The sequence below is a fragment of the Excalfactoria chinensis genome, chromosome 1 (genome assembly GCF_039878825.1).
Source record: "Excalfactoria chinensis isolate bCotChi1 chromosome 1, bCotChi1.hap2, whole genome shotgun sequence".
In the NCBI taxonomy this organism is placed as follows: domain Eukaryota; kingdom Metazoa; phylum Chordata; class Aves; order Galliformes; family Phasianidae; genus Excalfactoria; species Excalfactoria chinensis.
In genome coordinates this window covers 130,090,527-130,115,187 of record NC_092825.1, presented here as the reverse complement: position 1 = coordinate 130,115,187, position 24,661 = coordinate 130,090,527, and the positions used below count along the sequence as shown (strand labels likewise).

At 41.8% G+C, this 24,661-nt stretch overlaps 2 protein-coding genes across 2 annotated transcripts in view; one reads left to right on the top strand and one right to left on the bottom strand.

The window, feature by feature from the left end:
• Nucleotides 1-447: 447 nt before the first annotated feature.
• Nucleotides 448-13,447, bottom strand: PCID2 (PCI domain containing 2). The gene is made up of 15 exons (XM_072358692.1): nt 13,329-13,447; nt 13,097-13,170; nt 11,235-11,324; nt 10,820-10,893; nt 10,378-10,443; nt 9,807-9,848; nt 9,275-9,329; nt 7,527-7,630; nt 6,735-6,810; nt 6,473-6,614; nt 5,490-5,590; nt 3,525-3,598; nt 3,241-3,366; nt 2,924-3,047; nt 448-1,412 (listed from the first exon to the last, which is right to left on the bottom strand). The coding sequence occupies exons 2-15, from the start codon at nt 13,130-13,132 to the stop codon at nt 1,323-1,325; spliced, it is 1,200 nt and encodes a 399-aa protein (XP_072214793.1). The 5' UTR covers nt 13,133-13,170; nt 13,329-13,447; the 3' UTR covers nt 448-1,322.
• Nucleotides 13,448-13,963: 516 nt separating this feature from the next.
• Nucleotides 13,964-24,661, top strand: part of CUL4A (cullin 4A) — a 33,104-nt gene continuing 22,406 nt past the window's right edge. The window contains exons 1-6 of the mRNA XM_072335093.1: nt 13,964-14,192; nt 14,533-14,648; nt 17,943-18,046; nt 20,223-20,292; nt 21,813-21,886; nt 23,021-23,183. Of these exons, the coding sequence (XP_072191194.1) occupies nt 14,024-14,192; nt 14,533-14,648; nt 17,943-18,046; nt 20,223-20,292; nt 21,813-21,886; nt 23,021-23,183 (696 nt within the window). The 5' untranslated portion in view covers nt 13,964-14,023. The remainder of the gene's footprint in view (nt 14,193-14,532; nt 14,649-17,942; nt 18,047-20,222; nt 20,293-21,812; nt 21,887-23,020; nt 23,184-24,661) is intronic.

Below are 24,661 nucleotides of genomic sequence, written 5' to 3'. Positions count from 1 at the left end.
GCAATGATGATACCTATTTAACTCCAATTCATACGGAAAAGCCCATTTGTCTTTCCTTCCTCTGTTGGTACACAGTACTGTAAAAGCCATGATGCAGAAAACCTAGCGGCTTTGCTAATAAACAGACGGAACTTTAAGTTTACTAAACTGTTTGCTCTAAAACTGAAAAAGTACTGATGCTTTTCTAGTCTTTTAAATGTTGCTAGAATAAGTCCTTCTAATACTTGCTATCCTCAGGTCCGATTGAAGAAATCCATGCTCTTGTTTCAGCATTTGTAGAAGTACAACTTATAAAGGGACACTCCAGGCATTTAAATGTGTATGTTGATAAAGATCTGATTCTCTCATCACACTGAACATTCTTCTTGGTAGCTGTGTTTTGCCATAGGAATTATGTCTACTTCACTGTCTACTTCAGTTAGTGAGTAAAATAAAATCAGACTGTCAAAGAGGGGGGAAAATGTTTTATTTTCTTTAAAAAAAAAAACACAAACAACTAAAAACCAAAAAAACAGATAGAACTATCCCCTCATAACCAACAGGTACACTGTAACCATCCTCTTTCCTACTTCCAAAATAGAAAAAAATAACCCAGAACAAACACACAACAGAAGGAACACTTAAAACGTTGGACCCAGTGGCAGCCTCTTCCCAGGAAGCAGAATAAAACAGAATACAGGTAAGTTACTTAGATGCACTCTTTTGTTCATCACAATACATTTGAAACAAAACAATAAAGGAATTTTAATGGTAGGACAACCAACAAATCTATCCCTGAGTACCTACAGGCAAACATCCCACATATACTTGAACTTCTATGTATCAATGACATAGGCAAGCTTTTGGTGTCAAGAGCAATTTCTCTCGTTCTTAGAGAAGGCTTGAAGAGAATACTTGGGCCAGCAAGTTCATCGAAGAGATTTAGAAAATAGGAATCATAAAAAGAAAATATTACTTCAACACTGAATAATGGATTACCACATGTAACCCACTTGTTTTCCAAAGGACAAATGTGGAAATAGTAACACAAAGTACTTTGTAAAAGGTTTTAAGTACTTTGGGAGATCTTTGGAATGCTTTGCTTTTATTTCCTCAGGAGATACTTTTAATGATCTAGAAAACCTTCAGAAACCACTACTGAAAAGGAGTTCATGCACTTTGTTACACTGGCAGCCTTGGTCATTCTGGGAAAGGAGCCACAAACAGTTCCTGGTATTCCAACCCTGGATGTGAACCAGGTATTTATAATGTTCTCTGGCTGATGAGGAGCAGCTCCACTGGGCAAGTTGCATATCTGTTCTTGCATGAGTAAGACACAATACTCAACACACCGTTGACAGAGGAGGAAACGGGTTCTGTTTACTGACCACGAGTTTTTGATGCTGATGAGATATATAGCCTTTAATATGACCCTGTCAGGAGAAGAAAATAGTGTTAGCACTGGAAGCTCGTTATACCTCAAATGTCGTTAGATTAAATCAAAGCTATGTGTACATAGTCAATCACCACCACATTAAGTATTTGTAAGGACCCAATTTACGTGAGTCGCATCAAACAGCAAGCAGAAAGTTGGTACCATATCCATGCTTGTGTACTAATGCTGCTCTTGGACTGCCTGCTGTCAGGGACCGCTACTGTTTTGCTTACATTCCCTTGAAGAGACAGAGCTCTGGAGAAGTTCCTAATTTACTCTTGTTCATTTTAAAATTGGAATTCTAATTAATCCCTATTTCAAATTAAAAAAAATAAATTCTTCCTTTTAAGACATGTAGTGTTGCAGCACTGAAAGAAGTCTTCCAGTTACCTTACCCCACTCTCTTCTACTCTAATTAGGTACCAAATAACCCGTTTCAGAAACAAAGAATCACAGAATGGCTTTGGTTGGAAAGGGCCTCAAAGATCACCTAGTTCCAGCCCCTTGCTGTGGGCAGGGTTTCTAGCCACTAAATCAGGCACTAGATCAGGCTGCCCGATCCAACCCAGCCCTGAACACCTCTAGGGATGGGTCTGACACAGATTCTCTGGGCAGTTTGCTCCAGCACCCCACCACCCTCTCAGTGAAAAACTTCCCTATAATGTACAATCTAATTCTCTCTTCTTCTAATTTAAAACCATTCTCCCTAGCTCTATCATTATCAGACTGTGCACAAAGTTGATTTCTCTCCACTTATTAGCTCCCTTTAAGTATTGGAAGGCTGCTATCAGATCTCTCCTGAGCCTTTTCTTCTCCAGGAGAAGTAGTTTGTTTTCTTGTTGACACTGCAGTGCTGCTCCAAAACTTCTGATTTATTAGGAAACTATTGACTTCAAGCTTGTACCTGTTCACAAGTAGTGAAGACCCATTTAGAGTCAAAGACAAAACAAGAAACAAGGAAATGTGTGCCCCAGGTGTTAGAAACGCCGCTTGCAACACTGGAGGCCCGGGATGGAATCCCCCCTGTGGCGCAAGTGGTAGAAGTGCCGCTCTGCTACACTAGAGGGCTCGAATCCCGGGAGTTGGACTCGATGATCTCTAAGGTCCCTTCCAACTCGCACGATACTAGGATACTATGAAATGTAGTTCTTCTGATGCCGGAATGCCAACAGTCTCCTACTTCAAATGCAGAAAAACAAATCCCTTCCTGGTACTAGATATAACTTCAGCATTTTTAAACAAAGATTTGTATGTTACTTAGAAAAATCAGTACCAAATTTGTAATGCATAATGAACTGCAATTATAACTGATTCCTGCAAAAGTCAGAACTAGAGAAATATCCCAGGGCAAATGAAAACATCTATGCTTCAGGAACAAACAAATCAACATTTACACGCAAGAAAAGGTGAGATTACCGATATATTTCTGTAACAAACTTATAGTCTCTGCCTAATGCTTTTTACTGTCTGGTGTCTGGAAGGACTCAGAAACAAGCAGGAAGCACATACCATGTATATAAGGTTAGCTAGAATGCACTGGACTTCATCAATGTCAACATCGTCTACTTGCATGAATTTCAGAGCAAAAAGAAAGGCATCTAGGGAAAGCTGATGTGTTTTGAGTAGTAAATATCTGCAAGAAACAACAGAAAGTCTGTTATTGAGAAACAATAACTTAGAATTCTGGTTCATAGTAGAACAGACATTCTACTACAGATTCACTTTAACAGGAATTCTGCACTCCTTGAGAGTGCTGAAGAGCGTATACATCTCAGTCCTAGCTGAAAGCACATTGAGTCAGCTTTTGTAACTTTTGTTATGCTTACACTTTCTTAAAGAGATTTCTGTATGTGATGATTTTCAGCTTCTCGAGGATAAGAAAGATTCCACATCGAATGAAGAAAGTCTCATGCTTGGTCAGAGCTTCATTCAGGAGGAGGAGATTGCCTTCACTAGAAGGATGGAAGAAATGAACACGTGAGAAGGTTACATCCTATCAAGAAAAGGAAGTGTATGACTTGGTAGGAATCCTTCCTCAATCATGCCAAATAAATATGTTTTAGTTAAAGCTTTTTGAACTACTACACAATGTAATAAAATAACTGCATACCTCACAGCCTTTGTTACTTCAGCAAACTGCATAAGGTCGTACTTTTTTAAGAGCTGAACAGTTGGCATGTGGCCCTGAAAAACAAAAGGTTTCCAAGTTTGCCAGGATAAAGTCATGTTCATTTTAAATGTAATCTATAATGTGTTTGACTACCTTCTTTTTTTGCTTTGCAACAGAACAAATGCTAAATAAAGTATTTGAAACACATCCCCTTGTCCTGTCAAACTTCCTGCAACCCAACTGACAATAATTAGTTGTTTAGGCAGTCTCTTGATATCTGAGTGTTAGGAAACACCAAGATTGTGTGACATAAGGCTTAGGCAGGTCCAAACTCTGTGTTGCAGTTTTATGACCTATTTGCAAGCAAAAGAACTGTGGGAATCCCAGGCATTACTAACAACACAAGCAGTGCTTCAGCACGGTTATGTGTTAGCTCAGTCTACTAAATTATTTCTTCGCTGTGCCTCCGTATGGCCATTAAAACGTCAAGAGAAAAGAGAAGAAAGTTTCAAGAAACAAATTTAATTCTCACTGTTAGATCAGGTAAGACTGAATCAGGCTCACTTATCAAACAGAAACTTGGTTTTGTTTTTTCCCTTTGCAGAGCAGAGATCGGATTGCATACCAACTTGGTCAGTATTTAAATTTAGTTACCATTACACGGTGCTGCTGCTAATTCCTTTCCTGGCTGGGTGGATGAGTCAAGAGCAGAACTCAGCTGCATGTTTACTGAGCACTGCTAGGAATGAAAAGAAGGAAAAACAACCCCCAAACTCCCCCAAAAACCAATACCCAAACTATTGTTGTAGTTCTAAGGTTAGTGTTAGCGTTTGGATTGTGATTTCAAAAAGCTACTGTAAAAACAATGACCTTTATACAGATTCTTTAGTGCCTCCTGAACTGTTCAGAAAAGCTACCATAACCTTAGGCACTAAAGGGTCCACCAGTTTAAGGAAGGCTTAAGGTTTGTTAGTTTCCTTTTATCAACTCTACCACTGAAAATAACCACTAAGAAAGACAGTGAACAACAATGAAAACCAGAAGCCAATTATCATACCCACCATGCTCCCCCCTTACATGTAATTTCTGTCTTGTTTGCTTGTTGATACTGCAAGGGAATGAAAAGGGAGCACAAAGGGGTAGGTGAGAATGGTCATGACTCATTCTGCTAGGGCAAATGTGGAAAATGGGAACTCTCAGAACTGCACGATAAAAACATTCTCCATGAGAAATTTAGTAATGGAGTGAGAAACACTCTAGAATCTAGTCCTTGACCCCTCAGTTACACTGAATTAATTGTACAACCCCACTAACTCAAGGAATAGACAAATGCCAGCACAACATGCAGGAAGGACAGGAACAAGAAGCAGAGATAATTCTTTCAGCAAAAAGATGGAGAGAACAAGTGGTAGCCAGCTGACATGCCTTAAACTGGGCAATAGTGCACAAGGTACAATTATAAAAACAAAGACAGGAGTCCTCTCTTTCCTGTGGTAAACTCACCATAACTGTCTCCAACCATTTATGTACACACTTTCCTTCCCTTTGCCAGGTGAAAGCAACACAGATTTGTACCAGGGGATCCAGACATTCCCTGGATGCCATTGCACAGTTGTCACCACGAAGGCACTCTGGTACATGACAAGTCAACTTTGGGCTCTCTAAAGAAGCACTTATTTTCTTATAGCAGCAACCTCAAGTTCCACCTTTCAGAGGGGAAGAATAAGGCAGGGGGGAGAAAAAGCAGCTTTACTTCCTCCTTTCCTACTTTGCTGTAAATTACAATTCAATATTTTCTGTCCTTATTTGTACAACATCTGCATGTGCTGGTGTTTATGGAGGTCAGGCACAAATAACCTCTGCATTCCAATAAGGGAAAAGAAAGAAAACTGAGAACCACACTGAGTTTCAGTTTCAGCTTATCTGCCTCCTGAAAAACAATTTGCAGGAATAACATCTACTCACCAACAACATTTTTACTGGCAGCAGGTAGATCAAAATCATTCTTTTGTTTTTCTGGCTTGAACGGTGACAGTGCTCAAAAGCAAATGAGAGATACTCTTCAGCTGCAGACACAAATAAAAGCAGTGATAGTCAGTAGTCAAGAACTAAGACTGATTCATACCATCACCTGATTCTCTACTCAATGTCCATTTCTAACTTGAAGCTATGATATTTGGAATGATATCAAAAAGAACCACATCAATCAAAACACATTAAGAAACACAATGTAAGAATTATAGGTGAAACACATAAACGACAAAGTATTACAAGAAAAATAAGAGCTGCAGACATGTCAGTGATATCACACAGCATTATAGTATGAGAACTTTTCCATCACTCTTCTCTTAGAAAGAAAATAAGACAGACCTGACAGTCTGAAGATGCTTTTTAGATGTCACAAAACCAGCTCTCTAATAACATTTTTTCCCCTTGAAGCAATGGGCTATTTGGACAGAGGCTTACATTTGTAATTAAAGGCTTATGTCTCAGCTCTAAAAGCATTTGTGAATGACAAATCTCAGAAACGTGGTCTCCAAAAATCAATGCACTGAGAACCTAATTCCACAGCACAGTTTGCTAAAGATATCCTACATAGCATGGAGTAACTTCAAGAGGACAAGACAGCTGCAGAGCCTCCTTAGTGAAAACTTTTACAAACCTATTCTGTTGGATGCTATTGCAGGGAATAATTGTTCTAATATGCATGCACACAATGCATTAAAGTAGAGGGAATTTCACAGAAACAAGTATTTTAAAGCTGGCATACACTAGAAACAGAAGTGCTATGTAATCTCATCTCTAATCTGACTCAGCCTGTGGATCTTTCAGCCTGACTACCTTTTGATCAGCACGAATACAATTGAATCTTGCACACATTTGGAACCACACACACATAAGCCAGAGTTCACACCAAGCAGCTAGAGTTTAAATGTGGCACATAGTACCTTGCTTAAAGTCGCTGTCAAACATGGCTTTGCGTCCAACGTAGTATCTGTATGTAACTCGCTGTGCCATACTATATTCATCCTTCAAGTTTGAACTGTCAATTGCTCTAATTAAGGGTTTACATAGATGGAGCTTATTGATCTGTTAAATCAAATTAACCATATTTTATTCACAGAGCGTAGATACGCAACATCAAGCTAAAAAGGGTGAGTTTGACTTAGAGTATGAAATACAAAGCAGCTTACCAGACTTAAGCCCTACCTTAAAATAAATTTTGAACAGCTGATTCACAAGAAACAACATGCCCCACTTTTTGGAATCTTCAATGCCTGCTCGACTGTCGTAAGAATAGAAAACAAAACAAAACTGCTAGTACTGAACACTGTAGTAAAATAATTACTTCCTTTTTTTTTCTGTAGTAAATTCCATGCCTAGATAAATATCTCATGGATGTTTTTCAGGATAGAAACACGTGTCTGAAAATAGAAGCCTACTCTTTGCCTTAAATCATGCCAGCTCTATCTAAATGGAATGTCTCCAATCTTAAATTTTAAATAGCTCTGCTGCATTTCTTCTCATAACAGTGAGAGATATCATGCAGAATATTATTCACCTGCAGCAGGATCCTCCCTCCAGTCTGCATACACCAGCAAAGCAGTTGCTGGTAATATTCAAGGTGAAAGAAAAAACGATGGGGAATAAAAGCACTTTATCTACCTGGGAAGCCTTAGAATTGCTAAGACAGTAAACCGAAGAGTCACCCATTCCCAGTCTAACCACACTGAAGTAAACTTTATAGTTGAAGAGTGTACAAAAGGGTTAATAATATTCCCTGACAGGGTCAGTCCCTCCCAGAATCACCTCTTAGAAAGGTTAAACCTGAAAGGTGGCCTCTCCAGCTGCAATTGATAGTCAAGACAGACTATACATGAGAGGAAATAAGCCTCTGAAGTGTTTGTTCTTACGTAGATACAGTCCTAGTAAGTAGAGAAAAGTTTATATAAGCTCTTAAGAATATAATCATACAACTTTTACAGAGCATCTTTCACTTACGTGTCACTGGCACAGACTCGAAAACAGCTCATCAGCAGTTCTGCTGCTTTTTCTAGCATGTCGCCAACTTTGCTTTTCCCCTTCTTCACCAGCTGTTGATCTGCCTATCATTACATGACAAGAAACAGCACCAAATTCTATGTTCTAGTTCACTGGGTTGTAAACAACTTAGTTCCTTAATACCGCATTTTAACAATACATTTGACATGCTTATTATTACTTAAATCATGAGAGTAGCCATGCTGACAGGAGGACTGAAAACAAAACAGAACAAAACACTTGGAGAAGTTCCTGAACACCCTGTACCAAACTTAATGCATAGCAGAGCCAGTCAGAACATTGAAAATAGCACTGGCCTTCAGCAACGCTAAGTTTAACGCAGCTTTCAGAAGCCCAAATTCAGGATCACCTTATAGCTGAGTTAGAGGATTAACACTCCCAGTCAAGTTCCCAAAGAACAAAACCTGAGCTAAAATAATGTCTTTTAAACACGAACAAACAAAAGTTAATTCCTCAGTTACACAAACTAAGATTTAGAATTTACAATTAAGCTTCTCTCCACAGCTCCGAGGACTAGATTTTACTTCTAAAACACACCCAACATTTCCTGGTAGAAGTACACACTGCTACAACCCGAGACTTTAAAGAGAAAGGAAAATGCACGCTACAAACCAAGCGATACAACAAGTTGGCAATAATGTTTATATAATGTGAGAAAGAACCAAGCACTAGTTAATGAAGAAATAAAACAACAAAGAAAAAGGGGGGGAAAAAAACCCAGTGAGTAGATATTTGCTGTGTGCTTCCTAGAAAGTTTAATGTGTGCTTTCTCATTCGCTGAAATTTAAGGACAAGAAATAGAAATGCAACCATTGCTGTAGAAATCTTTTCTGTACCCACATCTTTTGAGCACATGGGAATTAGAAAATAGCATTCTAACCCTTCCAGTATAACTGACCCCATTCTTCCTCTTTCTCGCGCATCTCAAACCCACAAACTTGCCTTGTTCAGACTGAGAATTGAGACTTGCTACAGACCAGACACACAAACACACACAAAGCCTTCTTCATGCAAGCATGGAAATACTGACAAACTCTCCTGTAGCTTGAACTCCTAATTTCATTGCTTTAGGTTAAGTGACCAGGAGCAAAGCCATGACCTGCCGCTCATCTCGGGTCAAGAATTTCTCTGTAGATGCGAGCTACTCCAACTCACTAGCCTGAGCAAAAATTATTTCAGTTTGTTCATTTTTTGGCTGTGGGTTTTTCTTTTGCTTGTCAGGAGCTGTAGACTCAGCAAGGGCTCCAACGAGCATCAAAAGCAACATACACACACAGAAGAGGGAAACAAGGCAGAAACTTCACTCACTAAGGTGTGGTGTGTAGTTAGATAAGCTTAGTTGTCCTGTGTATCCCTACTCCTTCAAAGACTCAGGTTGCAAAAATAACACATGGAAATCATGAGCTGTGCCACCACACTCTTCTATGACAGTAATTAATCGCTTCATATGCTCTAAACTGTGAGTTGCATGCAGGTGCCCAGAAACCCTGCCATTCAAGTGGTAAATGAGAGTCAGGCAGACTGAGCAACGTAGTTCCTCAATAGGAGAGGACAAATCTAGTGCATTAACAAAATCTTAAACAACAAATTGAACACTGAAGAGCAAAATTAGGCTTTGTAATCTAGTCTCGAACATTTCCAACACAGAAACTCCCAACAGGCTAAGGTATTAAGGTTGTTTTACTCACATTATTAGCAAAAATTCGGAGATCAAGAGCTACAGCATACATAATAGGTAATGCCCTGGAAAAGTTAAGACACAGTATAAATGCTAATCATGCAATAAGACACTTTCCTCTTCCTAGCTGGTCATAAAAGTGTAAAAATATATAGGAACTTTTATTTAAAAGATGAATCTTTTTAAAAGAAGCCTTCAAGAAATCAGCATCTCAGAAGTCCTACACCAGAGGAATTAATTCAGACAACTTTTTTACTGTGGCTTTAAAAGCTTTAAAAAAATAGAACAATAGAAAAGCTATTTCACCTTCAACAAATTCTTAACATATTTGTTTACAAACATTCTATGTAATTAAACTTAATGTATACATAGTTTTCACGGTTTCAGATCTAAAAACTCAAACAGGCAGCAAAAACTATTGGGTGGCATTTAAGTACTGCTGGAGATAAAAAGGTACTGCATACAAACTGAAACCAAGGCTACGTTATTTTACCAATGAAAGACAGGAGTCTAGTTTTTAAGCTAGACTATGATATACTCACCAGTTTTCTTCTTTATGTGCCTGAAATGCTCGCAGGAAAGATGTATTGTGTTTAGGAGAATTTAAAATGCTGTGAAACGTAGCACAGACTATAAAAAAAATAGAGGTGTTGTGTGGTACTATATGCTACATGCTGCATGAAAGAGTAGAAACCAACAAAGCAGCAATTAAACAAGGAGAGACAATACAAAGACCCAGAAGGGAACAACGTAAGCACAACCACACACTTGTACGGTGGTAGCAATAAGAAACGCTGTTTACTTAGAGATAAACCTGCAGTTTTCTTTAGAAGCATCTTTCCCTTCATCCAAGCAGAAACTGGGATGTATATTAATGATTCAGGTTCTCCTGCTCCCTGTGAGAAATTATGCTTTTGTTTTTGAAGCAGGAGATAAGTTCCTTCTTAGTCCTACAGAAAGCTGAAAAGAGCATACCTGGATTTCCTTGAGAATCTAAACAGCTGAAGTGTAATTGGAACTAGGCCACAGCATATTAGATTTGAAAAGGGATGAAGACAACAAGAGAACCTACTCATTCTGAAAGCGATATGCAACATACATGGGAAAGGATATTGAACAATAACTGTTTGGCACTTGTATGCTTCTATAAAGTCATGGTTTCCAACGGCGTAAGTACATCTGTCAAAGAAAAGGTGCATTAGTGCAGCCAAAAATATCACACATGTAAGACAAATATTTCTTCTTCTGCCTTTTAACAGGTACAGACTTTACAGTTAAAGGAGATGCAGTAAATAGAAAATAGGAAGCGCTGAAATCAAAGCTTTGTCAATTGCCATATACAGATGTCCTATAGGTACAACACAAAAAAAACCTTTATGTGGAGAAAAAAAGAGAAGGCCTTTATTTTCTATCATCCTAGTGCTATTTATAAGAGTAACTAAGCAATTTTTCAGATATAATCACTTTAAAATAACTGAATAAACTTAGGGATATGCTTCCCTGTCCCTGCTGAATGTCTTCTAGCTGACTTGCCTATTCCTAAGTCCATCTTTACCTTAAGTGGGCTGCAAACATTTCATCATATGGTGGCTCCAAAACCTGTTGACACTTTTCCTCTGGAGATGGAAGCTAAGGATAGAATAAATCAATTAAAGAAACATCCACTACACCAGAAACATCAGACAGGTATTTTATCATGGCAGACTTACACATACATGCCTTTGCTAGAATCTTAATTATATTAATAACAAACCTAGTGTAAGACAATGCTAGTGTGCACTCTATGTACATGATCAGATCAGAGCTTGTCTTACATAAAGCACCTGCAATGCACACAGCACAAGCACCAGACAATTATTAGCCATAGGTTTGCTCTCCATATTCACTCCCACTATGCCACGTTACTGATGTAGCAAAAAAAAATGCATAAAACATCAAAAACAGATTCTTCCGGAGTAAAAAGTTCTTACCTGAAGCCTTGGATTTGCAACGTGTGGATGTTTAAATGATACCAATTCTGCACAAAACTGTCCATCTCTGCTGTCAATAGCTTCTTGCACCTAACCCACAAAACAGGCATAATATACAATTAAATCCAGCTACAGTCATACAGCATATTTATAGCATTCATCTATGGCAGTATCTTTTCAAACATGAGTTTGAAAGGTTTAAAGCTAAATAAATCAGCATTGTATTTTCAATACATCTGTTTCTCAGAAACGGAGAGGATGAGAAGAACGCTATTGTGGTTCATCCTTGTATGTGGGATACAAGCAAACCAGAGAACCTCAAAATAACTTATATGCATTTACTATCATAAAAAAGGGTTGATAACAGTGATGGAAATGGGATGGTTCAGAAAGAAGTAGCAAGAACATCACACTAAAAGCTCAATACTGAAGGCTCAGCAGAGCTGATGTCTGTGAGAACCTGCTCCTGTCTTTCCATTCTATCTGCCATAAACACGGGCGTCCAGCCTTTTGTCTTGCCTGGGCCACACTGAGTGAAAAGGAATTGTCTTGGTCACCTATATATAGGATGCTGCAATTAGGTAATGCCTCCTAATTATCTCCATGGAAGCAACAACAGATACATTGAGCACGGTAGCACTGTTTGATAGAGAACGTTCTCAGCTACAAAGCACTATTTTTCAACACAGTCATCACTACTACCTATGCATTTTTGCCTGAGATGAATAAGACCCCCTCATGCTGCTCTTGTGAAAATCTGCACCAGTGGAAGTGACCCACTGCCACTGTTGCCACTATTGAAATGTACTATCCACAGAATCATAGAATCAGTAATAGAATTACCCAGATTGGAAAAGACCTTGAAGATCATCAAGTCCAACCGCAGCCTAACCAGTACCCTATCTCTAAAAACCCTCTGCTAAATCATATCCCTGAGTACCACATCCAAACGGCTCTTAAACACATCCAGGGATGGCGATTCAACCACCTCCCTGGGGAGCCCATTCCAGTACCTAACTACCCTTTCTGTAAAGAAGTTCTTCCTAATATCCAACCTAAACTTGCCCTGGTGCAACTTGAGGCCATTTCCCCTCATCCTGTCACTTGTCACTAGTGAGAAGAGACCTGCCCCACTCTCACTGTAAGAACCTTTCAGGTACTGGAAGAGCACGATAACGTCTCCCCTCAGCCTCCTTTTCCCCAGACTAAACAGCCCCAGCTTCCTTAGCCTCTCCTCATTGGTCTGATTCTCCAAGCCCTTCACGAGCCTCGTTGCCCTTCTCTGGACCTGCTCCAGTACCTCCATATCTTTCTTGTGCTGAGGTGCCCAAAACTGGACACAGTACTCGAGGTGAGGCCTCACCAATGCCGAGTACAGGGGCTCACTGTAATCAGAGTCACTGTAATCACATCCACCATTGGGTCTACACAAACCCAGTGAACGATGAATCCTAATGGGTGCCATTTTTTTCCACACAGAGGAATTCAATGACACATCTTTGCTTCATCCACACTCCCATATCAGACACCAGAGTGTCAGAGTGCCCCCTCTGCTGCCATCTGTCACATGGTAACAACAAGTAACAGAATACTGGTGGGAAGGTTCAGCCTCTACTGCCATGCCACCATCCTCCCTTTACCATACCTACAGCAAACCACTAACCCATATCTCCTAGCTCCCTATCCAGACGCCTCTTGAACGCTACCAGGGTGGCAGCTCCACCACCTCCCTGGGCAGCCATTCCAGTGCCTGACCGCTCTCTGAGAGAAAAACTTCCTTCTTATGTACTTTTAAGCTCTTCTTATGAACTTTTTCCACGTATTCGAACCGCTCATAGATACATAAATCAACTCTTCCTTACCTGCTGCAGGTACTGATTTATGGTGATGTGCGCCATTGGAACAGAAGGGGCAGGAGTCCGAAATAAATCACGTTCTGCAATAGAACCGCAATCTTAGAGAAGGGAAAGCGGTGGGAGCCCAGAGGCACCTCCTGCTCCTCGCCCTCAGGAAGGACGGGACGGTGATGCCCCCGTTGTCGCCACGCTCCTGCTCGAACCTCTCCCGCAACCCCCAACCCGGACACTGACTGACCTCCCAGCCATGGCGCGACGCAGAGCGGCACTTCCGGCAGTCACCGGATACTTCCGGCAGTCACCGAGGTACCTCCGGTACAGCGACGACACCGCCTCTCGCCTATCCCCGCCCCCAGCGCCGTTTGGGAGGCGTGGCCTATTCGCGGCAGCCAATGGTAAAGCGCGGTGGGCGGGGCCAGAGCGCGCGTCAGGCACAAACCGCGTGCATCGGGGTGTGTGGCGCGTCAGTGGGCGGGGCGGCGGGAGGAGGAGGGGGAGCTGCGCGCCGGTCGTGGCGGGGTCCGGCGTCAGCTGTGCTTATCTGGCCCCGGGAGCTGAGCGCTGTGTTCTTGGGGCCGCAGTGTCCGCATTGTGAGGAGGTGACGGCCGCGCTCCGCTGGCAATCTGTACAGAAAGCTGAATAAAGTTCCCCGCGGGTTGTTTGTAAGAGGCTCACACCGAGAGTCTACCGGAGTTTCTCCTCCCCGTAGCTGTCCGTCCCGGGAGCCATCTTGCGAGCGGGGCCGCCCGGGAGCCGGTGGGAAGCTCTCGGGGAGGGCTGGGCTGCCGCCCGCAGGCAGGGCCGGAGCGGGGTGGGGGAGGGAGGGAAGGAGGGCGGGCGGTGGAGGAGGAGGAGGAGAGCGGAGGCGGGGACCGGGCGGTCCAGCCCAGCGCAGCGCCTTGCCCCGGCCGGACACGGCGCCCGGGGCGGAGATGGCGGACGAAGCCCAGAAGAAGCCGCACTTGTCGGCCCTGGTGGGGCACACCAACGGGCTCACCAAGCCCGCCTCGCTGGCCGCCGCCACGCGTGGGGGGAGCGGTGGGGGCGGCGCGGCCGGTGCGGCCGCCGCCTCCAAGAAACTCGTCATCAAGAACTTCAGAGGTGGGTGCGGGGCCGAGCGGCGGCAGGTGCCGGGCCCGGCCTCTCCGCACCTTTGTTTACCGCGGGGCCCGCTCCGCCTTACCGCCACGCGCAGAGCCTGCCGCCCCTCCCGTAACCGCCGCCCGGGGTCTCGCGTGGGGCCGCGGGGTTGGGGTGGCCCCGCCGCAGGATGGAGGAGGAGGCCCCGGGCCTGGACGCGCTCAGGCGCTGCCGTCTCGCGTGGGGTCGCGACCCGCCCCGTGGCTGTGCCCATGAGCGCCCCCGGGCAGAGCGGAGGAGGACGGCTGCGGGGAGCCGTGCCCCTCGGGCCGCCTTCAGCCTCCTCCGTGTTCCCCCGCAGAAAGGCCCAAGCTGCCCGATAACTACACGCAGGACACCTGGCACAAACTTCACGAGGCGGTGGCAGCCATTCAGAGCAGCACTTCTATTAAATACAACCTCGAGGAGCTCTACCAGGTAAGGCCCATAGGGCGGTGTTTGCTTTTGGTGTAACGAGGAAAACAGAGACTCTCGGGACTTCAGATGAAGCAGGGTGTATTTCTGACTCGTTAAAGGCCAGTTGTTATCTCCAGAACGCTCTGTCAGTGCTGTGTTTCCAGACAGTTCACAGTGTTGTGCCTCAGCCTCTCACTGCTCCTCGGAGAGCTGTCGAGGTCTGGGCCCGTGAAGAAGCAATTTGTGTCGGAAGGTATTGAGAGCTGCACTTGGGCATCCAGCCACCCCAACACTCTGCCTGCTCCACATCCTGAAAATGGGGTCTTGCTCTCTCTGGGCTTTGCAGTGTCTGTGTTTTACAATGGCTTATTTGGTACATGCCTTGGCGTTTGCGAGTAGCCAGCATTAAAAGTATTTGTTATGATACTCAGACTTCAGTGTCGGTACTCTCTGGAGAATGAAGGAAAGGATCGCACTGCTCGTGTTGTTATAAAACATCACTGATGCAGTAAGTTGTGCCACGCGGCCGAAGTTAACTGTGAGCGTTTTGTGGGTGTTTCTCTGCAGATGTGGATCTTGTTGCCCACTTCGGCACTGAAGATGTTAATGTTCTCACCCCAAATTTACTAGATAATCAACAACGGTAGTTTTGATGACAGCTGTAAAATAGAGACTGTGAGGGAGGAGAAAGGCATCAATCAGTCTGTGCAGGGAACGAGCAGGGTGAGTCTGAGAGCTGACCTGACTTCTCTGTGTCATTAGATGGAGTGTAACGTGTGGCACCAGAATGGCTCGTTGTGTGAAGGCGTATTGACCTAATATAACTTACTGCCTTCAAGCTGGACTGATATACATATATACATCTGGTAATACTTATAGGTTTGCAGAATCTGAATTACATAATACATTTGATGGTTTTAAATAGAGTGTTTGAGAAATCCTGCATTTTCATGCCCAGCTAGAAAAACACAGATGCTTTGAATGTTACCTAACTTGTTTTCAGAGGCTCGGAAATGAGATTATAGTAATATGGGTATGAAATTGCCAGGGCACGGACTTGAGCTTTGGCAGTAGAGGAGGAGGGAGATCTCAGATAAGCTGTAAAGAGAGAACTGTGCTTTTTGCTTATTCTGTTTGCAAAAAAATGTGCATGTTGTAAGGACAGCCCAGCGGTCAGGAAGTCATTGGTGCAAATCAGCAAGATTCCTGTACGGTGGGTGGTGGCTGTGAGCATGCCCGTACATACATACATATTCCTTCTGCCAAAGGAATAAGAGGAAGTTCAGCATCTTTTGGAAAGCTGACCTGTACGTACAGGTCTCTGTAACTCTTGGTTGGTGAACACAGAGCCATCCATGGGGAAAATGTCTGTGTGTGTGCCGCTTCTCGTTGGCAGCGCTCCTTTATGTGCATCTCTATCTGGCACCGTGAGAGGAGGAGAGAGCCTGCTGGGGCTCAGTGCAGCGGGCAGTGGTACCCCAGCCTGCCTTTGAACTTCTTGATTGATTGATTGAATTTGGCACGGTGGCAGAGTTAAAAACAAGGGACGATCGCAAGGCCTGGTGGGAAGCCCAAAGCATAGTCTTTCCCAAGCGGCAGTGGCAGCATGGGTTAAAGCACAAAGGTGCTTGGCAGAGGCAGTGAGCAATAGGAGGGTGGCAGCCAATTTTTGCTACTAAAATAGAAGTGATGTCTGGGATTGGTGGTAGATTGCCTGGATCTGGGTGGAAGTGGCTGATATTTGATGGGCTACAGAAAGTGGGGCAGTGCAAAGAACTGCCGAGCGAGGAGCGAGTGATAAAAATAATGGGAAAAGAGAATTCCCTTTGCAACAAGATCCTAAATAACCTGAAATAGGGCAGCAGCTGCCCTTCTTGAGGGCATGGAATAGAACATCGTTGCAGTAAAGGGGGAAAAAAATAAATGGCTTGAATTGGACCAGGCGTTTGTGTGGGTGGATAGGAAAGGCTGTGTCTTAGAAAGCGTAACCAAATATCTGACCAACAGTTGTGTGATGGCTGTTTGTTTCAGAGGTTACCTCATGTAACCTGTTCTAAGCCTGAAGTTAAAAAACAGCATAAACAAAAAAAGTAATCATGTAATGCCTGCTTGTTTCCATCTTGTGTGTTTTGGAAGATAAGCTCTTCAGGATATTAGAACTGATAGAGGAAACAGTACAAGCAGCAATAACTAGCTTACTAAACAGAGGACTCTGCTCAAAACAAGCCATTAAAATGGTTATTTGAAACTTGCACATGGCTCGTGTAGGTGAAGAGCCTACAGTGCTGTCTTTCTCATGTCGTAATAGAAGTGATAATTATTATTACAGCTTTTTCCCCAGACTCATTGTGTGCAAGATAAATAAAGATCAAATCAGATTTTTTTCAGAGGCAGCAAAAAATCTGAACAAAGCAAAACATGAAGAAGAAGGAAATTACTGGTTTTCCCCCTCTGCCTTAGTCAAAAAAAGGAAAGCAGAGAGAGCTTGCTGAAGGCAGTGCTGTGGTGATAAGGCTGTGGTTTGAAGCACACTTCAAGCCCATCCCACTGCCTAAATTGCTACTTTCCCCTTCACCTTTCTATTGATCTGCTCATATGCTAACACAATTCTTTTTGTTATCTTAAAGTAAAACAGAGTGGAGAACGTGTGCTGGTACTGAGGCAAAGAGTTACATGCTGGCATTAGGCAGCATAACTTGTCACATCTCAAACAAAATACACCTATAAAGCTAAACTTTGAGGAAAAACAAGTAAAGACTGAGAAAACACCAACACTTTGCCCAAGTTCACTGATGCTGTCAGCAAATTCATCAGCAAAATATGTCACTGTCAGTCCTTTGGAGCAAAGGAAAACGTTCTTGTGTCACTCGTAGTTGCCCGGATGAAGCAGTGCTCTTAAGTATGGTGCAGGATCATCTCACAAGAGAAAGGAAACCAAGGTGAGGTTAAAGGAAGAGATGAGCTGACATTCTCATCACATTTGGATACTTTTCTATGAAGCACTGAATGGCCAGAAGTACTGCTGTAAACTTCACAGTCCTAACAGAATGTTTGGCTGTCTTCATTGTGATTCATTTTAGGTGCTGTGGTCTATTAATAAAATAGTTTATTGAAATACGGGGCACAAGTTAAAATAAAGCGCGCCTGGAACAAAATCTAAATATAGGCAGTGGTATCAAATGAGGCTACGTTTTCTCTTTGGCATTTCCACTGAGTTTCTTGTGAGGGGAAAAAAAAATGTTGATTATACAGGGACAAAAATGAGAGTTCACTTAATTGTTTTTAATCTCGTCTGTTAACTGTTTTTGGTTTTAGGCTGTTGAAAACCTCTGTTCCTACAAAGTCTCTGCTACGCTGTACAAACAGCTGCGACAGGTCTGTGAAGATCACGTGAAAGCACAAATCCTTCAGTTCAGGGAATATCCTTTTCCTGTGCGAAGAAATTGTTAGAATTGGGCTTAAATCATTATTTTTAAGTAAGTTTTAAAACGATAGTCATAACGGTGGTGTTTGCAAATGTGAAAAGAGGTTCTTTGTTTACCACTGACATATTTTCAGATGGACCATGAGCGACTTGAGTCATCCAAGGGAATGATTTCAGCATTTAGAAGCATGGTAGCAATGAACCATTAAAACAAGTATTTGTTTTGTTATGAGTGCAAATGCTACACTTAATCTAGATTCATAGTTGCACTATGAATCTAAAATCCTCATGGATCTAACAGCAGGTATGGATTTCTGTGGCAAGTGTGTGGTGGAGGTGCTTCCAGTACCAATAGCTGAAGAAAAACTAATTTTTAACAACAGTGCTGGGTGTCTTCTGTAAGATAGTTCTTAAACCTCTCTGTATGGCCAGTTTTAGGTACTGGTCAGCAGTGATGTTTAATGGAGGCATTCACTGAGCCCTATGGATACCTCACGTGTACCTTGGGAGACAGATCAAAGTTTAGAAGATCACTTGGCTGCCTTGTGACCTTCAGAACACTTGCATTTCACAGCAAATTTCCCCATTGTTTTCTCAAGTTCTATTTCTAGGCTTCTCTTTTTTCCCTCTGAACTGATGACAAAAGTACTTGCAGATCTCTGGAAGCTTGAGTGCAGACAGTACTGTTTTCTGAAGTCTGTTGTGCTTTGCATGCTGAGAGCGTGCTTTATGTGTCTTGTATGTAATAGTCTACTGGTCTGTGCTTGCTGAGGAAGTAGGGTAAGTAGAGCCCATGCCCAGCAGGTCGTTCCCAGAGAGCGTCTTGGCAAACAGATGCTGGCGAGTGCTGGGGTGAACAGATGCTGTAGTGATTTGAGTGCTTGCCCTGCTTCCCAGGTCTCTGGTGGATATTCTGTTACAGAAAATGATTGGCTGAAATAGGAAGAAACAAGGGAGTGGGGCCCAGAAAGAGCCCTCTTTGTAAGTGAATGCCTTTAATGTGCTTAGGATTGTGACTCTCGGTTTCTCACTTCACAGCATTCTCCAGGTAGGTGCCTACACTCATAAAGAAGATAAATTGCTTTCTCTGTTCCTTTTTTTTTTCTTCTTCTTTTTTTCATTTTATGTGGCTTAGCTCCAGCACGGCGGTTTTTATTTGAGTTTTTGTTGAGTTCCACTAAAAGGACCTTGCTTCTACATGTCATACATGAAACACTGATATTGAATTGGCACTCTGAATTCACCTCTTAATTAGGTGGCATATTTTTTTCTATTAGATTAGATTCGATTCATTTTTAAATGACACTCAACTAAAAAGTCCATTAGTCAATACAGTAACCTCTTAAATGTAACAGAGAACCAAATCTGTTGGTCAGCTTTAAAGCAGTATACAGTTGGCCAGTTTTGCATCCCTGATTTTTGAGGCTTAAGAAAAACTTGAGCTGTAAGACTTTGCGTTCCCTCCACAAGCCCAATAGAACCAATATTTGGAGAGCTGAGAACTCTGCATTCTACAGGCATACTGCTTTCTACCCCAAGGACATGAGATTAGATTAATCAGATTTGACCAAAGGGAATTGGAGATGGCATTGTGTAAGAAATGAAGGCAAAGCCACTTTTGGGTTTATTCGTGATACACTAGAATTGTAGTAACAGGTAACAATTGGATCCATTGTATAGCGAGTAAAACTTTATGTTTTAATTGCAGAGACCTAGAGATGTATAAGGAAAGAGCACTATTTGGATTTATTGAGGATTATTTGAAACTGCAAATGCTTTCAAGAGATTAGGGTCACTCCTGTGGTGCGTGGTGTGAACTCATTAAACAAAGTAAACCTTTCTATCCAGCTCACCTCCGTGGGTGATAAGGTTGGTTTTGACACTGATGGGATTTCTTACTTCAATCTATATCAGAGCTATACAGTGCAGTCGGTGGATGGTATTAGTGAAGGGCTGTGAGTGTTGTTCCTTGAAAACATAGGGAGGTTTTTTGGAGAGCTGCCAGTTCCTGTGCTAGGCAGAAGCTTTGTAATTAACCGTTCATCTCTAGGCAGTCCCAGCAACATCGGAATATCCACGAAGGAGATTTGCTCAATGGCTGGCAAAGATCATCTCTGGAATCTGACCTCCAGTGTTACTGGCGAGCTAGTTTTCCTTAATAGGTGCTGTACAGATTCTCTGGATAGTCTTTTATTTTTAAAGAAGATAAATAAATGCTGGCAAGATCATTGCAGACAAATGGTAAGTTGAGTGTTTGTTCAGAATGTGTATCCTTGAGATGTACAGTCTGGCAAAAGGGATTTTGTCATGGTTTTAATTTGGGTCTGTGTTGCACTTCCTCCAAGTTTCAGTAGGACTTTTTGCTTTCTCCTTTGCTGGCTGGGAGCAGTTCTGTTGTCAAAAGTTACGTTCTGCTGTATTATTGGTTTGCTCTTCATTGATTTCCTAGTGGTAACCAGCTAGAATATCACTCAGAAACATATTGACTCCAGTGAAATCGTTCAGCAACTTCTTCAGTCGTCTTTGTTTATAGATAGCTTCAATCACTAGATTAATTTGTGGCTTTTATTTTGTGTTTTTTTCAAGACAGGGCTGAATTTCCTGACTTACTGGGCTGAGAAACAGGAGGAAAACAACTCAAAAGAATTGGCCTTTTAAGACCACTTCATTATAATTCTAAGTTTTCATTGCATTGTCACCGAGCCCTGGCTACAGGTGCCCAAAACAGTGGGGCACCCAAATTACTTCCTTTTCCCTCCCCTGTGAGAATGGGCAGGGATGTGTATGTGCATTTTACCTCAAATGAAAATGGAGAGTGTTGTGGAAAATACTCTAAACAAATTTCACAGTCTGATGAAATTAAGGTTGAAGGTTATTGCCTCGAAAGTTTAATCAAACTGGACCCATGTTTTTATAAATACATGGTGTTTTCTTTCTGTGAACTCTGTTCTCTTTAATTACTTGTGAGAGTTCGTTTTCTTGGTTTTATTTATTCATGTTTATTCCTCAGATCAGCAACCCTGGAGGAAGTGGCTTTCTTGCCCAGGTGCTGAGGTAGTACCTGTGGTGTCAAGAAAACAAAACAAAACCAGTCTTGTTGCTGTTTTACTTTTAACGTGGCTGGCTAGAATTTGTGTGAGCTTGAGAATTGCTTCAGAAGCAATGAAATCCTTTAGAGGAGGATTGAGTAAGCATCTAAGGATAGGAAATTCAGTAGCTGGCCTGGCAGTGAGTTATGTATGGACATCCTGAGGTACTGTAATGCTAAATTAAAAGCTGAGCAGCCTTTTGAATGAACAAAAGTAAAAATGGATGTTTGTGAATGGGTCATAAGATAAAGCCCACTCCTTTTCTCTCTCTTAATTTAAAAAAGAATCCATTTCTACATTCTTCCTCTTGTTATAATTAATAAGTGTATATTTTTCTCATAAATTTTGACAACTGCCTTTCACTATGAAGATACCACTGCTGAGTTTATTGCTGCCTGCCTATAAGCACTAAGGCCAATAGAATTTGTCATTATTTGCTTATTCCATTAATTGCTTATGAATTTGAAAATTGTCTTGAATCTATTTGGTTATAGTGATTAGTCATAGCATTAATGTTAACAAATTACATACCAGTAGAGATGCAGGTCACCAGAAGAGCTGAAAATAGGTGTAGCAGCAATGTGTCTGCAATGTAATTTTCCAGAATTTGCCTTATAATTTAAAGTGCTACATGCTGGCAAAGAGAAAAATGTTTTCTTGATGTATTTTCAGATCATGATCAGAAGCATTTTCTTATTTTTGGATCGTACGTACGTACTTCAGAACTCAATGCTTCCTTCTATATGGTAGGTGTCTGCATGTGTGCTCCTTTAGTCTGTACAATTTGTACTGTATTTATAAAGGTTGAAAATATAATGTGAGGGGAAAAAACAGTATTGGAGCTGTGTAGTAGGTTGATTAAACGTTTGTGTTAATTTATGGAAACTTAAGTCTCTGTCATATCCACCTTCCCCAGGAGGTAATATGAGGGTAAAAGAGGAAGGTCACTGTGGATCAGCTGCCAAGTTTGTGTGAGGCTGCTGCTCCTGGGCCTTCGCTTTCAGTCTAGTGGTTCTTCAGGTGTTCCTGGCTTGGCAAAGTTCAGAGCTTGGCTATTGGCTCTGTTGTTTTAAATGTTAGGTGCACTCACAAGGTGCAGATCATGTTTCCTGCCCTGGCCTTTTGTGAGTTGAGACCCATGGCTCAGAGCTCTGTGATTAACCCCTGCTTGCTCCTGCAGTTTGAGCACCCCCACAGTCATGTCTGTTTCTCAGCGTCTTTCCTGAGAGATATTTTGTATCATCACCAAGACAAACAAACCCATACTTTGCCAAAATTTTCTGGTGTCTGTATTCTGTCTAAAGCAAGAAAAGACAGAGATAAATTACTGAAGTAGCAGCATGCCTCTTCCCTGTGTATATTACATCTGTGCTCTCCCCTCAGGATGGGGAGGAAGCTGGCAGCCTTCTTCCTCCTCTCACTGGTTAAGTCCCACATGAAGTCTTTCGTTCTGCACTCTGCATTGGTCTTCCTTCAGCTTTTTTGTGTTAGGCTGTCTTTTACTGAACGCCATCAAAGAGGTCTGCTTGTACTTGGTCTTTTTTTTCCTCGTACTGAGAAAGTCACGTTTACCCGTTTTTATTCAGATATGTATTTAGATTCAAAATTACAGCAGTAATTCTTTCTCAATAAACAGATAATGTTATAGTCTATTATGGGAAACAGATGCAGGCCAGTCACAGTTCTGACCTGAGGCTTCTGCATCTGGCAGAGCCTCAGTTGATATTGTTGTGATAGTTCTTCTTATAGAATATATACATGATTAATAAACTCTCTCTGCGTAACGTGTATACAATACATACACATACGTGTTTCCTATAACATGAAAATTTTTGAAAAGAGTCAACAAAGTGATGTATTAATTTTCATTATTCACACAGGGACATGGGGCTGGAATTATTTAGAAATCATGTCATTAGTGATAAGCAAGTTCAAAACAAGACTATTGATGGAATCCTTCTGCTGATTGAACGAGAACGAAGTGGTGAAGCAGTGGACCGAAGTTTGCTGCGTAGTTTGTTGAGTATGCTGTCTGATCTGCAGGTGGGTACAGCAAACCTCAATCATTACTACTAGTTTTAGAAACTGACTTTGGACTTTTCTGGTGTGTGTGTTATACAGAAATGATTTTATTCTAGTAAGCGTGTGCTTCAAAATCTTTCTAACAGATTGAGAAAGCGGTTCCCTTTTCTTTGCCCAATCCACAGTCTTTCATACTCTGTTTTTTAAGTGAGATTTCTGTGCTTGTTTTTTTTCTTAGTTGGGACATGTCTGTGTTAATTGCTTGTTGTTTCTGCTTTCCATATTAACTTTCCTTTCATCCATAACTTTTAGTGTACCCAAAAGATTTAGAACTGATAATTCTGTTCAAGAGAGAAGACTTCTTATGATATGAAAAATCATTAGCAGATCTGAAGACGTAGATCTGATTTGTGTGCTCTTTCCCACTTTTTTTTTCCTGTTACTTGCCAGTCTTCTCTTAACTGCATCAGTTTTTTGTAGGTACTACCAGTGAGAACTACTGTTTTGTTTTGTTTTTGTTCAGCAAAATACACTGCTAAAGGCATCTCCTCTATTAGATCCTTCTTACAGGTCTGCATTTCAGTCTGCAGTCTTCTTCACTCTCTCAGAAGTGTTTTCTTTCTTCACTAGAGAACCTAACAAAGTATGTTCTTGTATATTAACAGGCACAAGTGTGCTTTTGATCCAGGATCTCTGCTTCTCTCTCCTCTTTCACTGGAGGTTAGCTTGTGGTGAAAGATGAATTAAGAACACAAATCTTATATTTCATTCAAAAACAATTAAGCTCTTACTCATTCCTGATTTTTAGGCAATTATAAAATTGAAGACCAGCTGCTGAAAGCTGATTCCTGCTTGCATAAATCTTGTTCTATTGCAGTTCCCTGTTGTAAAGCTTTATACGTGGTTTATGTAGAAATAACTCCTTATTATGTTAGCATAGGTCAGAAAGTTAGTGAAGGAAAGGAAGGTAAGATATAAAGTCTTGCATTTGACTCAGTTTAAAGAGATGGCTAAAGGAATCAGTCAGTGTCTGCTTATGACATTGAATACCATTACACTCTGAATACCTGTCAAGCCAGAGATTTTGTGTTCAATGCACTGAGGAAAAAGTCGAATACTTGAAAGTACTTCCCCTTATCAGCTTTGCTCCTAAGGCTCGTTACTGAGAGTATCATCATTTTACTGATGGGAATTACCTGTTTTGTTTTACCAGTTGGAACTGGCTCAGAAATATCAGTGGGGGTTTTGAGCTCATGTGGATTAGATGTCATTGCTGTGCTGTTGTGTTGAGTGCTGGTGTTTGTGTGAATTAAACAGAAACCTGTCAGTTTAGACACGCTGGGAAGTCAGCTCTAATTGTGGTCTTTCTAAAACCGGTAGGAAAGAAAGCAGATTTCTGCATTTGTACAACTTTAAACATTTATTTTGCCTTCCTGAGATTTTACTTGCCTCCAAGTAAACCAGGGTATGCTACCTTTATTGGCAGCTTAATGTCAGTA

Excerpts from the sequence above, each read along its gene's own strand:
- PCID2 (XM_072358692.1), bottom strand. The coding sequence starts at position 13,132 with ATGGCGCACATCACCATAAATCAGTACCTGCAGCAG. Across the intron at positions 7,631-9,274 it reads TCCGAATTTTTGCTAATAAT|GCAGATCAACAGCTGGTGAA; the intron begins GTGAGTAAAACA and ends ATGTAATGATAG. Across the intron at positions 1,413-2,923 it reads TAGCTAACCTTATATACATG|GGTCATATTAAAGGCTATAT; the intron begins GTATGTGCTTCC and ends TTCTCCTGACAG.